The 17,342-nt window shown below is 38.6% G+C and overlaps 2 protein-coding genes across 2 annotated transcripts in view; one reads left to right on the forward strand and one right to left on the reverse strand.

Annotated features, from left to right (window-relative positions):
* Window positions 1–1,558: 1,558 nt before the first annotated feature.
* LOC139133025 (zinc finger protein 729-like) lies at window positions 1,559–8,587 on the forward strand. Its single transcript, XM_070699412.1, has 2 exons — window positions 1,559–2,520; window positions 4,248–8,587. The coding sequence occupies exons 1-2, from the start codon at window positions 1,783–1,785 to the stop codon at window positions 8,445–8,447; spliced, it is 4,938 nt and encodes a 1,645-aa protein (XP_070555513.1). The 5' UTR covers window positions 1,559–1,782; the 3' UTR covers window positions 8,448–8,587.
* Window positions 8,588–14,565: 5,978 nt separating this feature from the next.
* Window positions 14,566–17,342, reverse strand: part of LOC139133026 (disks large-associated protein 5-like) — a 29,413-nt gene continuing 26,636 nt past the window's right edge. Inside the window, exons 18-19 of the mRNA XM_070699413.1 lie at window positions 17,220–17,328; window positions 14,566–15,714 (exon numbers count right to left, since the gene is read on the reverse strand). Of these exons, the coding sequence (XP_070555514.1) occupies window positions 15,569–15,714; window positions 17,220–17,328 (255 nt within the window). The 3' untranslated portion in view covers window positions 14,566–15,568. The remainder of the gene's footprint in view (window positions 15,715–17,219; window positions 17,329–17,342) is intronic.

Genomic DNA, 17,342 nt, shown 5'->3' on the forward strand with positions numbered 1-17,342 from the left:
TGACATCCATTTCTGTACAACAGTTCAGGACATCCAGTGGTTAAGCAGAGAAAGTGTGAAATACATTCACAGCTCATTCAAAATACAGCTCATTCAAAATGTACTGTATTTAAACTTTAAGATTGACACTTTGAAATTCCTATCTTACAACTGACATGTCAACAATTTCACTAAAACATAGAATGACTATTTAAAATAATATATGTAAAATGTAAAATATAATATATATATATATATATATATATATATATATATATATATATATATATATATATATATATATATATATATATACACAAAATGTATACAATGTGCCCTCCCGGTTATCACCATAATGGCTTTATGGCAACCTCTGAACTTGGGCACAGAGAGTACGGTTACACATTGTTGAGAATTGAAAATATGGACTCACCAGAGTGCTCCAACGGCAATACATACCATGAGCGAAGCATAGTGCCAACAGTGAACGCCCCTTATATTACGCAAGAGGCTGCCCAACAATCTCAGAGTGCTCTAACTACTATTAAAGCAGTGAGCGAAATACACAAAATGTATACAATGTGCCCTCCCGGTTATCACCATAATGGCTTTATGGCAACCTCTGAACTTGGGCACAGAGAGTACGGTTACACATTGTTGAGAATTGAAAATATGGACTCACCAGAGTGCTCCAACGGCAATACATACCATGAGCGAAGCATAGTGCCTATATATAGTATATATATATATATATATATATATATATATATATATATATATATATATATATATATATATATATATATATATAATTTATGTCCATCTTTTGTTTTACCTTTGTCGCGCCAGGGGGGGGGGTCACCCTGTTTTAGAAATTTGGAATAGGGGGGGGTCACCCTGTTTTCAAAATTTGGAATAGGGGGGTCAGCCACTTTTTGACGTCGGCAAAAAATAATCCACCGCCCCCCCCCCCCAGGCCGAAGAAACTGACCAGTTCCCTTATGATTGTGTACATTTTGTCTGTAAAATTTGATGCTGGGTAGGATAGAGCTTAACCCCTTATTATTTTATGCATTAGATTCAGTTTCAGATACTACACTCTTTGCTCTTCACAAAACCACCCAAGTTTTCATGTTTTCAAAGTGAGCTGGCCCATAATATCTAGAACAACCTTATTATTTTATTTTGTGTTGTTTGTAGTCTATGTTTACTGACAACCTTCAAACCTTGATACCAGTAGGCACAGGCATAATCAAAAAGACAATTAAATGAGACTGTTGGCAAGAAGTTTACGTGTGTTCCCGCCCGTTGCCTTCTGAATTATTTCAATTTTTGTGTGGCCATACTCTCTCCTGATAGTGTTTGATCCAAATCGGCACCCAAATAATTAACGATATCCTAGGCGATGACATTGATATTGTTATATTTTAAGTTGTGGGCGAATTTTATCAAATTATCCGTCATCAGGTAGTGTAACTTCGGCAATCTTCGCTCAGTAGCGTCATGTCAGCGTCAGCTGGAAGTTCCGCTGAAGATGAGGATGACGCCAACTTTACGCTCGTTTTACTTATGATGCGAGGAAGGTCATCGGTCATCAGGTTATGAGGTGCGGTGTCATCTGTGCGAGCTGAATCGCGGACCGTGCGAAGCACGGCACGGGTTTGTTGAGCGACCGTGTCCGTGGCACCTTAGGTGAGCTACTTTAGTATTGCACGTTTCATAAGAAACCTGGATTCCATATCGGGAGCTATACAACTCAACCCAGACCAACTCAGCGCAGCACAACTGCTCAGCGACACCAAAATGGCGGAGCGGGCCTTACAAGTTGTGAGAGAGCTGGACAAAATGAGGTCAAGAGCCGAACTCTGTGATTTGAACATCTTTGTGGGCCCAGCGAAGTTCTCGGTACACAAGGTTGTCATGTCAGCGTACAGCAAAATCCTTAAAGATCAGTTGCTATCTTTTCAGCGGGAGAAAATATCGACGGTAGTTCTTCAGAACATATCTGTTGAGACGTTTGAAGTGGTTCTCAGATTTGCATATTGCAGTGACAGCAAAGATCTTATCTCACTGGAGAATGCTCAAGGCCTAATGTCTGCTTCAAAGTTGCTCCACATGCAGGCTTTACAAGATGCGTGCATTGCATTCCTTGCTCAAAATCTTACTGTCTCAAATTTTCTGCGCATCACGAAGATCGCCTCCACTGTGAAATGTGAGCAATTCTCAAAGACACTGAAGGACTTCATGTTAGAGAATTTAATCTCCATCAGCAGCGAGCAGGCATTTCTTGAACTCGAAATTGAAGAATTTATCAAATACATGTGCGATGAAAAGTTGTTGGCGGCAATACCAAACGAACTGGCAAACGCTACTGAGAAATGGGTTTGCCACAATGAAGAACGCAGGAGACCCCTTCTAAATACAATTTCAGAGTTGTCGATGCAAGCGAGAGTGAAGGAGATAAAACGTGAATTTCTGGATGTAGATCATTGGACAGGTACCGGGCGTGACTACAGTAAGATGGCGACAGGAGAAATTCTGGTGTGTATTATTTAAACCCTGTTTTGGCTTGCTGAGTTTTTATTTTATGATAGTGTCAGTTTCACTTATAATGTCATTTAATGACATTTCAAAACAATTCCTGACAAATTTAAGTCCAAACTTCCATGATCAATATTCGAAAAATAATCATTTTCACACTTGATTTGAGATGGTTTAAAAAGCAAATTCATGAAACTTTGGCATTCTTTCGGCCATTTTTATTCTGGTAACACTAACTGACAGTGATACAGGGGCAGTCAGCCAGCTAAATTTCACCACAGGTGTTCAACATGAGAACTTATCCTTGTTTTTTTTCTCGAAATCAAATGTTTACTAGAAACATGAAAGCTATTTACGCCTGGCCAAGACAGCATCATTTGAAAATTTAAACATAAGAATAATTGAAGAACTGACTTTGTTTTAAAGTTGTAATACTTGGCAAATTGAATCAAAGTAACACTGAACATAACACACATACAAGGCTGTCTTTACAAGCTGAAAGTCCAGTACATTTAAGTTTAACTTGTTTTGGAAGTAGAATGAGATACAGAATTTTACAAACAGAAATAAAAACTCGAAAATATTCAAGAGCTGCCTGAATTGCCCTTTGGCCAAGTAGTAATGCAACAGTGTTTTCTCCAGGTTTTCTCACAAGGGGCAATGTCACCCCTCACTTGAATTTTTTTGTGGGGAGAGGTGGATGGATGGGTGGATGGGGGAGATCTAGTTCTGATTCAGAGGACTATAATTATGCAAATGTAAGTGACGCAAATTGAGATTTTTAAGGTATGAGCAAATTAAGGCTATAACATTGATTATTATTTTGCCATCCAGTAAATTTTGCATAAATTAAAAGCGTACACAAATCATTCATACTAAATTCATTTCATTTCAAAAGCAGTTTCGTGATTTCAGGCAAACCCTAGTTGATAATCTTTCAACTTAAAGGCACTGTTCGTGATCCCTGGGATCGCCTTTTGTTCTGGTCTGTAAGAGGATTATGTATGTAGGTGTGATCTAGCCTTTTGTTTTCCATTGAAATTGTAATCTGGTGGGTAAATTCTCTGATGAGGCAATCTGGTGCCAACACAGGCCTGACTCTACTACAAAAATTGCTAAGTGAGTGGGCTAAAGAGAGCAATGCTCTACTTAGCCTACTCACTTCCTCAGAGCAAAAGAGAGTTAAATCATGAAATGGAATGCTACTATATGTACTCTGTGTAAATCATAATCTTAAACCTCATTGTAGGACAAATTGCAGTCTTTGTGATTATTTTGAGGGGTATTTTGATAAGATTGTTGGGGATTTGTCTCACATTTTGGAGAAAGCACTGATATTCTGGTAAATAGTTCATTGTGAAAAAGTGACAAACACCATTCTTCATTGACAAACGTGAACACAAATACAACTTTATTGGTTCTTTATTGTATATGGAAATAATCATAGGTAACAAATAAACACTTAAACAAACAAACAGACAAGGAACCAGAGTTTCCTGTGTTCATACTTATGGATTTATATGTCAGCCAAATGCATATGATTTTGATGAGTGTTTATATTCAATGATAGATCTGTTATTATTGACAGATAGATAATGCACACAATGGGTACAGCCAGTGTGGATTTGCAAATCCAGAGTAATTCAACATGCTGCCTGGAGTATGTAGACAGCTACATTGGTCTATGCTTTCAAAATGTTTATGGATTCTGTATTATTATCTTTCAGTTTGAGATGACGTGTGATGACGATCAGGGAAACCCCAGCTCTCAGATGGGACAGAAAACCAAGTTTCGTCAGAAATTGGTCTCTGTTCAGCCTGCTGGTGAAAACAATGTCAATTTGGCTTCTGAAAAAAGTGCGTATGAGACAACGGGTGGAAGCTCTGAAGACCGCATTGAGTCAGTGTACCCAGAGAGTATATCAGAAATTCCGGCGCAGAATCTAGTCAAAACCACAACAGCATCAAGTGCAACAGACAGATTGCTTGAAATCATCTCCCAATTCACCGATGATCAATCCAAACCTTCAGAGAAAAAAACAAGGGTTCCACGGGGAGATACCTCTGCATGCACAACAAGAAATCCACCCATCAAGAGAAGGAAAAACCGTCACTATCCACGCATGTGTCCTGTATGTGGAATTGAGTACTCACGTGTTGACGAGCTAGATGGACACATGCAACGTATTCACGACATTGCCAAACAGCGGAAGCCTGAAGATGGAGAGAGTAAAGATCTGGTCTACAAATGTACTCTCAGATATTGCCGGATGAGGTTTGCTTCTGTCACGGAGTTGAAGCAACATCATGCCTCTGCTCATCATGGAAAATGGAAGTTCAAGTGCAAAATCTGCAGTAAAGGCTTCTGGAAACAGTTTCACCTGGATTGTCATATGAAAGGGCATACACAAAATGCAAGTGATGTGTTGAATGACAGCAGCAATGAAAAGTTGTCAGATGCGAATGCAAACCAAACTCTGAGCAGTGAGATCAATGAAGAAACTGCGGCCGTCATCACTAGTTCTGATTTGACTGAAAGTGACCAAGGCATGAGTATTTATGAAGAGCCTTCTCGAAAGAGAAATGCAACGGGGAATGTTGATGAAACAGAAATGGAAACAACAGAGGTCTCTGTGATTGACACTTCCGATGGTATGTTTGCTGACTGTGATACAGTAGCTGATCAGCAGGCATGTGTGAGAACTTATGAAAAGAGTGACCCTACTGATGGGGAGTCAGAAGATGAGTACGATGCAGCTGACGTTGACACAAGTGAAGCTGAGAATGACGAGAGCCCCACGAAACTAGAGCCTGCTGTTGAAGCTGAACCAGAAAGTCAAATTGGAATGTCAGAATTTGTCTCCTCAAACATTCCCCTAGAGATGGAGAAGGGAAATGCTCCCTGTAAAGTGAGAACTGAGTGCCCAGAGAGTATATCAGGGACTCAGCAGCAGATTCTGGACAAACCTGTGTCAGTGGCAGTTTCACCAAGCAACGTACCAGAAATCCTCAATGCTTGTGAAACAGAACACACAGGGGGAGAATCACAAAGTCCAGAGAGAAAACTAACTCAGAGCTCTGCGCGCTCAGGCGTGAAAAAGAAGAAACATTGCGTCATGCATTACAAGTGTGGCATATGTGGAATGGTATGCAAACGTATTAATAGTCTTGATAATCACATGCTACGGATTCATTTTATTTCCAAACAGCAAAAGATGGGAGACCATGGAGACGGAGGGAGGCTTTACAAATGCTTTTTCAGGCCATGCAAGGCAAGGTTTTCATCTACTGCAGAGTTGAGGAAACACCTGGCCTCCGTACATCACAAAAAATGGAAGTTAAAGTGCCATATCTGTGGGAGAGCATTCTTTAAACAGTTCAACTTAGATTGTCATATGAAAGGACATGCGGAAAATGTGAATGACATAGGAAATGACAGCAGAAATGGAGCATTGTTGGATGCTAACACCGATGAAACTCTGAAGTCTAACATCGTTGAGAGCAGTGATGAGAAAGCTGCAGTTGAAGTGGAGAGTGCTGATCCCACTGATGGTGAACCAAGCATTAATGTTGAGGAAGAGGCTTCCCACCACAGTTATGCCATAGGGAATGTCAATGGAATAGATAGGGAATCAACAATGATCTCCCAGACGAACGCTTCAGATGGTACGTTTTGTTACTTTGATACGGTGGCTGATAAGCTGATACGAGTAAAACCAACAAGAAAGAATAATCGTTCCGAAGACGACACAGCAGTGGTCACCTTGGGAAAAAGTGAAGCAGATAAGAAAGTGTGGCGCCAGAAATTGAAGCAGGCTATCAAGTTACTCGATGTAGTCTCTGAAAATGAGATTGAATCTGAACAAGGGACTTGTGACGGAATGGTTGGAAGAGAGGGAAGAAACGCTGCTGGCAAGGCAAACAACAAGAAAGGAGTATCACTCTTCCGATGCAAACTGTGTAAAAAAACTTACAGCGTAAAACAAAGTGCCAAGTTACATATAATGGTATCTCATTTTAAAATTAAGCATCACATTTGTTCATTTTGCAACGCTGCTTTCTCCAAGAGGGACGCTCTCGTTGATCATGCGTGGAACATCCATCATAAGAACATTGTGTCACAGAGATACAGGACAGCTGAAGGGAAGAGCAGTGGCGGCAGCACCGGTAAGTGGCCCTGCAGTAAATGCCCCGAGAGGTTCAGCAGCTATCGCAAACTGAAACAACATGGGAAAATTCACAACTATCACCTGTGGCGGCACAAGTGTACAGTCTGCGGCAAGAGGTTTAGTAAAATTACCCTGCTGATGATACACCTGAAGGGCTGCCGTGGGATGGATGTAGCTGGCGACACTGAGATACCAGCTTTTCAGGACACCCCGGTAGCAAAACCCAAGCAAAAGGAGCCACGGCAGGGAGCACACAAGTGCCATGAGTGCGGAAAGACATACGGTCAAATCCACTTCTTAGTAAAGCACATACGTGTTGTCCACAAAGGCATGAAGGCGCATGAGTGTGATCACTGCCATTTGCAGTTTTCAGACAGGCTGGCTTTAATCGGCCACATTCACCAGGTCCACGCAGAAAGCAGCACGCTACAGTGTGGTGAGTGCAAGCTGGAATTCAATGACACGCAATCTTTTGAAACTCACCGCCAATTCCACTGCTGGAGGCAATGTTACGTTTGCTCAGAAAGTTTCTCTGACAAAATGCAGTTCCTTGTGCATCAAGAGCAAACGCATCACCAACAGGCACCAACTGATCAGGTGGATGGAAAGGGAGTTAATGAGTTCACAAAAGACGCAGGACCTCCCTTGCGTAAGGAAGCTGAAATCAAGAAGCCAGAAAAATCGGAGAGTACCGGAAAGGAGACTGAGCCACAGAAGCATTATGTCACACATCAGGAAGAAGTATTCAACTGTTATACTTGTGACTTATCATTTGCAAGTAGAGAGCACTTGACGGCACATGTGAAACAAGAACATGAATTTGTTTTGCTGCAGACTGCAGGTGGTGAGGAGGAGAAACAAAGCCAAAATGAAAGAACCAGTGCAAATACATACAGCGATGCCAATGACACCAATGTTGAAGAAACAAATAATGAGAGAGGAAAAGTGGAGGAGGCCAGTGTACCAGGTTTAGTCTTTACAGACCAGGACACAAACTGTGGCAGTGAGAAGCATTCCATCAAACTTGATAAATTCAAACCATACCGCAAGGAAGATGAAAAAGACAGACCATTTAAGTGCAACAAGTGTCCCATAAGCTTCAGCCAACAGAGGTATCTCAATTATCATTACAAAACCCACTCAGGGAAAGAAGTCTACACATGTGACAAGTGTGGGAGAATGTTCAGACGGTCTACTCATAAACATACCTGTTTCTATAAGTGTAACAAGTGTGAAAAGGTCTTCAACCACCCATTCAGCTTCAACCAGCATAAATTCGAACACATGGATAGGCGTTTCTACCAGTGTGAAATTTGCGGGACGTTCAGCACGTCCAAGTCTTCTCTGCAGGTACACCTGTACATCCACCTGGGCATCAAGCCGCACAAGTGCAGATTCTGTGACAAAACCTTCGTTCAACATAGTTCACGGATGATGCATGAGCGAACGCATACTGGAGAGAAACCAAATTTGTGTGAACTCTGCGGCAAGAGATTTCTCTCACCCCATGAGCTGCGCATACACAAGAAAAGGAATCACCCAGATGCATCCGATGTACCGCAGACTTCATTCAAGTGCAAGATCTGTGGCAAGGTCTTCTCGTCAGCATATGGCCTCTGTGGGCACTCCGGATCACACATGTCAGGGACACCCTTGCCGTGCACTATTTGTGGGAAGACCTTCGTTAGGAAAAAAAGCCTGTACAAGCACGTTGAGGCACACAAGCGAGAGTCGGATGTTACAACAACTAACAACTAAAAAGGAAGTGTTTCCATAAAACTAACTAGAGAGAGAAATATTCAAGCAACAGACATGCACCAACCAAAATAAAAAAATGTAAAACTACAGACGGAGAAGTGCAAAGTGCTCTTGAAATGACAAGTGCTGGGAGAGAGACTTTACAGCAAGGAGATATTGACCATTATTCTCCAACATTGGAAGATGCAGTGTTTAATCTTATAGGCCCCCAGCAACATGACACAACTGCTGCTCATCCACAACAAATTTCTTAGTTAGTTCAGGATACGTGTGCACAATAGAGAACAGTGTAGCATAATGAGAAACAGTGTAACACAATGAGAAAAATTGTAGCAGAACTTGAAATATACCCTGTTCAGATTGACCACTTTGCGTCGGTGTAGGGCAGGTTCTGGCCGGTGCCGACGTAAAATAACCAATATTGACACGCTTCGTCGGCCTTGGGCCTACACAGTTTGGTCCCGGTGAGAAGGGGGAGGGGTTCAGGGCCGACGCAGGGCTGACGCAAAATTTGGTCTGACGCAAATCACCTGTGTGGACACGTTACATCAGCCCTGTTCCCAGTTGACGCCCTCACATGTTCATTTTAAGTAACGCATTGGCGCGTAGAATATGGTCGGACTAACTGGAGCTGGAGCACGGAGGAGACGTAAAATGATGAGTGGTAGTCATATTTGCCCTTCTTGTGCGTAAAAAACGCCGGAAAATCATGGACAGTAGAAACAGCGTGCCAGTATTCAAATCCGCCATCTTGAACCTTGACAGGTCAGAGGTCACAAAGGACGGCAAATTTACGTCGGCCCGAATTCAGGTACCGGTAAGTGCAGACACGGACCAAATCTGTTCCCAAAAGGAGGATTATTTTGCATCAGCCCAAATTCATTTGGGTTGCCAATGTGAACAAGGCATTAGTGTAGAAGTAGAAACATTGTAGCAAAACTAGGACAATGTAGCAAAAGAAGAAACAGTAAAGCAGTATTATAAGATAGGACAATGTTTTTTCAGGGTAAACAGGAAAAATTTTAAAAAACTGGTATTTAGATGAACTTTGTTCTGATTTTTGGTCATTGTAAGTCGCTAATAACCAGGCTATCAATTAGTGTTGGCTTATTTGTGAATGAGATGTGAAACTGTCAAACTGTGCATGGTTCCTCATCTATGGAAAGTACCATAGCTGTGGTAGTGGGGTGAAAAGTCATGGAAGTCAAAAACCAGCAAGCAAAAGGTAGAGAACTCATCAGAAAACCACCAGCACAGCTATAGACCCATAGCTATGTACTTCCCTGCCTATGAAGTAATGTAGGAGATGAATCGGAAACCCTCGCCAAACATCATGGTCTCAAAAAGAGAATTGAAAAGTACAAAACAAATATTAAACTAATTTTTATCCACTCGAACACAATTGCTTATTTTTATAAAATCATAAAGAGAGTTGAAACACTCATTGACAATAGTCATGAATCTAAATTTTGTACAAAATTAAGGAACAAAAGTTTTATCAAATCAAGCACATTTGCAAATTTTTATGAAGTTTTGAAGACCGGTAATGTAATCGAATGAGTTTTATTGCTTATTTTAAATTTTAGACTTCCATTGTCAGGGACATGGAGCTTTTATAGAATAGGTGGTTGTCTATCATCTTTTTTGCATTGCTTCTCTGAAACCGCTTGTCTGATTGTTTGAAATTTGGTAATCATGTTGCTAGTGGTGATTTTAGTATTTTTTTCCTTTCAAGTTGTAGTGAAATATGCATATTTGTAATTTGGGGAAATTATTTTAAGTTTTCGGTCATAAATCATCTTCTCTGAAGCTGCTTGTCAGATTCTATTGAAATTTGTCATGTAGGATGCTAGGGGTGACCATAGGCATGTTGTGTGTAACCCTTTGAGTGCTGTAATATTTTCCTACCAAAAGTTGAGTACAACATTTTGCAAATTTTTATGAAATTTTTCTGTAGTTGTTTGATAATTTTGGAACAAATGGACATAACATTTCATTGGCTAGAGTTTTTTATCAAAATTTTGGCAAAAATCTGAAAAAAATTGACTGGGTTACATTTTATAAAAGCAACAAAAATTGACTTTGGCGCTCAAAGGGTTAAATCATGCAGGAAATGACATACATGTATTTATATTTTGGGGAAGTTTTGGTATATGTATAAATACCATAGATTTTAGTAAATCAGTCTCATTTTCATCTCATTGCATGTCTGTATTGTATGTCCGTCTACATCAAAAACTCAAACACTGAAGACCTAGCATCTTTTGATTTGGTGTACAGGTGCCATCCAGGGATAGAGATGTGAATTTGTTTAAATGAACATGTTAGTGTCAAAAATATGCAAATGCGGTAAAAGAAAGCAAAACCCTCCAATTGCAAGAGTTCTGTAACCAAAGGCCAGATTTGGTGGAAACTTAGTATGTAGGTTTCTTATTACTGTAAGGTAAAGTTACATTTGATTAAATTATGGCGCCATTTTCAAAATAGTATTTTTTGAGTCAATTTTTAGCTCCCATAGCCATATGTATATATGGCAATGGAAGCTATTCTTATAGGCTAGGGAAATGTCTGTATGTCTGTATGTCTGTATGTCTGTATGTCTGTCCGTCAACATCAAAAACTCCAAAACCGCTGTACATTTCATCTTGATATTTGGTGTGTACATGGATGATGGGCTGTAGATGAAATTTTGTTCAAATGAAGTTGTCATTGCCAAAAATATGCAAATTAAGTGAAAAAATGTAAAAACAGTCAAAATTGAAAAAACTCAATAACCACTGAGCAGATTACATGAAAAATTAGCATGTAAGTACTTTGGGCTGACATGAAATGATTGTGCACATCTTGGGTCAGTATCTTGGACTTGCTATTTTTCATGAATTTTTTTGTAATTTTCTCCCATTTTTGGTCAAAAAATCTCCTGCTCTGAAACCACAAGTCCGATTGATTTGAAACTTGGTATGGAAGTGCATAGGAGTGACCTTTCCCAAATTTGGGCAAATCGTGGTGAAATTTGCATATTTTTAGTTTACACGTCCATAGACTCCCATGTATAAGGCAGATCTCCATAGACTCCCATGTATAAGGCCACGAAAAATAAAATTTAGTTTCTCATCGTATTCATATTGCAAAAAGGATGCAGTGACACAATTTTTAGTCCCCACGGATGAAGTCCAGTGAGCTTATAGATTGGGTCATGTCCGTCTGTTCGTCCATCCGTGAGTCCATCCGTTCACGCAGATATCTCGGATATTTTGACAAAATGTCATGTGACCTTGATGACCTTTGATCTCAAATATACATATTTGTCCATAACTCAGTAACCACAAGTGCTACAGCCTTCATGTATGGTATGATGGGACACCTTATGACGCCACATATTGTACCTCATTAATTATGCGCATATCTAATTTTGAGCGAGCCAATAGAGCTAGAGGTCTGATTTTTGGTATATAGGGATAACTTAGTAAAACAATTTTTTTGACAAAATGTCACGTGACCTCGGTGACCTTTGACCTCAAATATACATATTTGTCCATAACTCAGTAACCACAAGTGCTACAGCCTTCATGTATGGTATGATGGGACACCTTATGACGCCACATATTGTACCTCATTAAATATGCGCATATCTAATTTTGAGCGAGCCAATAGAGCTAGAGGTCTGATTTTTGGTATATAGGGATAACTTAGCAATACAATTTTTTGACAAAATGTCACGTGCTCGATGACCTTTGACCTCAAATATACATATTTGTCCATAACTCAGTAACCACAAGTGCTACAGCCTTCATGTATGGTATGATGGGACACCTTATGACGCCACATATTGTACCTCATTAATTATGCACATATCTAATTTTGAGCGAGCCAACAGAGCTAGAGGTCTGATTTTTGGTATATAGGGATAACTTAGCAAAACAATTTTTTGACAAAATGTCACGTGACCTCGGTGACCTTTGACCTCAAATATACATATTTTTCCATAACTCGGTAACCACAAGTGCTACACCCTTCATGTTTGGTATGATTGGACACCTTATGACGCCACATACTGTACCTCAATAATGTGCGCATATCTCATTCTGAGCGAGCCAATAGAGCTGGATGTCAGATTTTTGGTATATAGGGATAACTATAGGAGAAATTTTTGACCTAATGTCATGTGACCTCGATGACCTTTTACCTAAAATATATGTTTATGTCAATAAATAAGTAACCACAAGTGCTATGTCCTTTGTATTTAGTAGGATGGGAGACCTTATGACAACACACGCTTTACCTCATTAATTATGTACACATCTAATTCTGGGCAAGCGAATAGAGCTAGAGATCTGATTTTTTGGCATATAGGGATTAATTAGCAATATAATTTTTTTTTTCAAAATGTCATGTGACCTCGATGACCTTTGACCTTGACCCTCCAATTTTGATAGGATATTAGACCTTAAGATGTCACATCTTGTACCTCATTTATAATACGCATATGTATTTCTTGGCTGGCCAATACTGCTAGAGGTCTGATCTTTTTTCCCGATTTAGAACCATAACTTAGACATGCCTCATGTGTTTCAAATTGGGAACAACGACATAGACCTATGTGCCCATAGATCTCAACATATACACTCCAGTGATACTTCTTAATGACCACATTTTCCTGCCCCATCAAGACTAATACTCCTATTACAAGTGGGGACTATGTCATTGTAAATGACTTGTTGAGTTAATGGTTGTATCACAGTATTCGATATATCTAATTCTGTATTTTTACCATTTTATATTCTGAAATATTTTTTCCATTTTATATTCTGAATAATTACATTAAACATATTTCACTGTCTCCAGTACATTACATTTAAGTATTTTCACTTCATGCACTTTATCCCTTTCACACATGTTCAAATATCTGACCAGAGAACAAACACTAAATAGTCCAGGATGGGAGCTACAGTGTCATTGAGTCAATTTTTCCCTATCAGTATAGCTAATAAAGTGTGGCCAAGCAAAAAACACAAAGTACATGTCACAGTTATACATATCAGAACTTTTATTGAAAAAAAAATCTAATTATACATGTAAACAAACAACATCACACTGAATGGAGGTGTCCCTTAGTTTGCATTACCAATAGTTCTGCCATGTTATGGCCTGAGAACTACAACAAAATTTAAGTGACTCTGATCTGAACAATTTATGTAGAGTTCCAACCATGGTTGAACACAATGGGGTCATACCAAGGACACACAGACTTGAACTGGCCACCTCAAGTGGTGTCATACTGAGATTGCCATTTACTTGTCGTACGGACATTCCCATGTAATTTCAAGTTGATGAGCTTCTGAATATTGAGTCTGTTGGGATCAGTGATGCAATAAAAATCATAAAACTTGTGTAAATTTTTGAAAGGAAAAAAAAGAAGATAGAATAAAGAACTCTGTAAAATATTTCTACAAAATGGCAGTGAAAAGTTTCTGTGGATTGTAATCAAGCATTGATTTGTACAGAAGAATAGATACAGGAAATGCAATGCAACACACAAACCAAACTAAACGAATTTTAGTTGCAGCAAATCAAAAATATTTTGCAAAAAGTAAAGTTTAAAGGACCGGTAGATGTAACTTTCAATTCTTGTTTTGTATGCCTAATGCAAGTTCTTATTCTACTTCCCAAAGCACGTTGAAACACCAACTATTTACCTTATCAAAATAGCTATCTATATGACTGTGTAAAATGCACTGTTACTGTTTACATTTGAATTCTAGCCTGGACCAGAAATTCACTTGTTAACAATATTAACGGTCTATACATTATAATGCAGTCTATAGATGTACACGTCGAGTTGACAAGCTGTATGCTGTGTATATCAACATGCTTGTGGGAGTAGAAGAAATTATAGTTGACATACAAAAAAATTGTGAAAAATCTGTAAGTTACATCAACTGGCCTTCGAAGGATACAGACAGTTGTGTATTGATCATTAGTAACCTAGGGGGTCATTAGAGAGTGAAGGACAGAATAAGAGACACCAATGAAAAACGTCTTTCATTAATTTTCAAAGGTTTGAATCCCCTCATATTTGCTTTTGCTCAGTTTTGATGTTTTTAAAGTTTACATTCCAAAGTGGGTGATTGAAATTTATGCCAAAGGACAGCACTCTCAACTTCAACATTCAAAGTACGGTAAATGGGATGAAATTATATTTACAAAACACGTATTCATATGGCAGTGTCATCTCTTCCAGAATGGTTTCACTACACTCACAGTTCACTCCGTCACATAGTATACTCTTGGAGAATGTGAAATGTAAGGATATAAAAATGCTGTTCATTTGATAGCGACTTTCCGTCCAAAATCTGGACAACTTTCCAAGAAAATGTATGAATACTAACAAAAGACATGGGCAGTGAAGTTAACAAGCATTAGGCTGACGCATTAGTGATTTCTGGTAGAGGTCAAAGGTTACATAAACACTCATCCAATCAGCAATCATTGTTGAAAGTGTTAGAATGCACACAGGTCCCTAACACTGTAAAGTGAACTTCAAAAAAAAAACCCTGTATCTAAAAATATGAAATTTACAATAAATAAGACTTTCTTCCATGATTATATATATTTATAGGTTATTTATATCATCTAACATTACTAAGATTTTTTCCACAAGGATAAAAACTATCAAGTTTTTGATTGTAGAGGTGTATTTAGAGGGAATTTTTGGTAATGAAACTGTATTTTCATGACATGCAGACTAAAGTTGAGCTTCAAGAAATTGATGAATTCAGCATACAATCTGAATAGCAAAGTGAATATTATGAATGTTGTCAACTCTAAAATGAGATAAAAGTGAACATCTTGTTCAAATACAGATATTCTTCACTTTTCTTCAATTCAGATGCAGTATCCAAAACGCCGCTCAGTTTTGGATTGAAACTGTTCCATGCTTCAGTTTTTGTTTTTGCAAATTGATAAATACATTTTGAGCTCTAAGTTTCAGTCTTTCTGAATTAAAAATACAAGGTATACAAACAGTAAAACAATAAAGGAATGGCAGTCAAGGTTTGAAAATATTAAACACGGTAAAGATAAATTGTCTCAACATGGATGAATGGCGTATGGTATAAAATTTACAACGGAGAAAAGAGTGCAGGATTGGGGTTTGGATTGGCAGTGCTTCGTCTGGTGGAACGTCTCACTGGGCCAGTTTGCAGTGGTGAAAATAATCCATTCATCAAGGAACTGGTGGAGATTGTCCCGATTTGCTTCGGTTGTCCTGAAAGTGCATGGGGATAAAAACCGGGTATTGAATATTGAGATATTTCTGATTCCTGGTTTTGATTTTAAATTGACCACTGGATGGCGATGGAAAATTCTGGTACTGTGGAAAATTTAAAGTAAAGTACTAATCGTCATTTGTCAAATCAAACCAAAAATTTGGTATGAAAATTATGTGGAAGAGGCATGTTATAAAAATAATATAGCCCCAAAACTGGCTACCCTAGAGGCTAGGCACGAAACCATTTGCATTTGATTAAAGCAATGATCACCGCCCCTTATGGCTATGATATAGTACACTGTTCCATTCTTTACACGGCACTAGTCTTAACAAAATTTCACAGAGACATATCATCAACTCAGAAACTAGTGTATTCTAAAACTTTGTGAAAGAAGAAATGTCATGCATTATCATCAATACTGATTTTATTATGTCTTATGAATTCCTTTTCAGAGACTAAGTCTAAATGATGACAGCCACTCAGATTTATCAAGACAATACAATATTAACAGAGTGAAAAAAAATTGTGTAAACATCTCACTGTTACAGTTGGATAACAAGTTATTCTTTATCAACTGACTGGAAATTCTGAGCCATAAAAATTGGTTTGAAATTGACAAATGTGTATGTGGTTACAGAATTGAAAGAGGTGGCTGTACACATATCTAAGAGTGTCAGAAAAGTCCGTTCAAAGAGCTTTGCTGGTTGATTGGCTAGCAGTATCAATTTCACATCTGTATAAATCCGTGAATATTGAATGACATTGACAAATGTCTGTGGTAGACCACTATCTATGTCATCATCTCAGATGAACTTCAGTGATGCATTTCTGTTATTACTTTCAATTATTCTGACAGTGGGGACTGACAATCACACTTAAATAGACCTGTATCAGATAACAATCTGATGTTGTGTGTAATCAACTGACAAGATAATCATTAACACACCAAATGACTCTGTGATTAAATGATGATTATCAAATATGACAAGCATCTACAGGACTGCTCAGTAACTAGCGTTTTGAATCAAATATTGACAGCTGTCAATCAAAGGATGTACTGACAGGTGTCAATCAAATGACAAAGCAATCGCACATTGCAGTTTTGTTCTGCTCTGGAGTCTAAGAAGATATGATACGAATGCTTGTACTTTGTGCTCATGGAACCCACTGTAGATGTGCCATGAATCAGACAGTCATGTGTTTTCATGAACGTCTCATATATATATACCATTTTACCAAAAACTTGTATACTTAAAGGCCCCTGAACACCAAGATAATATAAATTTGAGTTTTACTGACCAAATCTGCTACATCATACCAAGCCAAGTACATGTAGGTGAAACTACGTACAGATTTGACTCAATAATGCTTTTTAGGAACTTGGAAAATGATACTATCTGGTAGGGTTAATAGACAAGTAAAATGCTGTTCAAATCTATCACTGACTGAGAGATGTCCTGACTATTGTGGTGTCAGTAAAGACAGCTTTCACTGTACTCACCTGATGGTGAATCAAAAGACATCAGGTTGACAGAATCATTCATTGTGTTGCTATGGATACTGGACTTCTCAAACGGTGTGAACAGATAATTTTCAGTGTCAATTTTTTCCTGAGAAAACAAGA

Source organism: Ptychodera flava, chromosome 5 (assembly GCF_041260155.1).
Source record: "Ptychodera flava strain L36383 chromosome 5, AS_Pfla_20210202, whole genome shotgun sequence".
Taxonomy (NCBI): domain Eukaryota; kingdom Metazoa; phylum Hemichordata; class Enteropneusta; family Ptychoderidae; genus Ptychodera; species Ptychodera flava.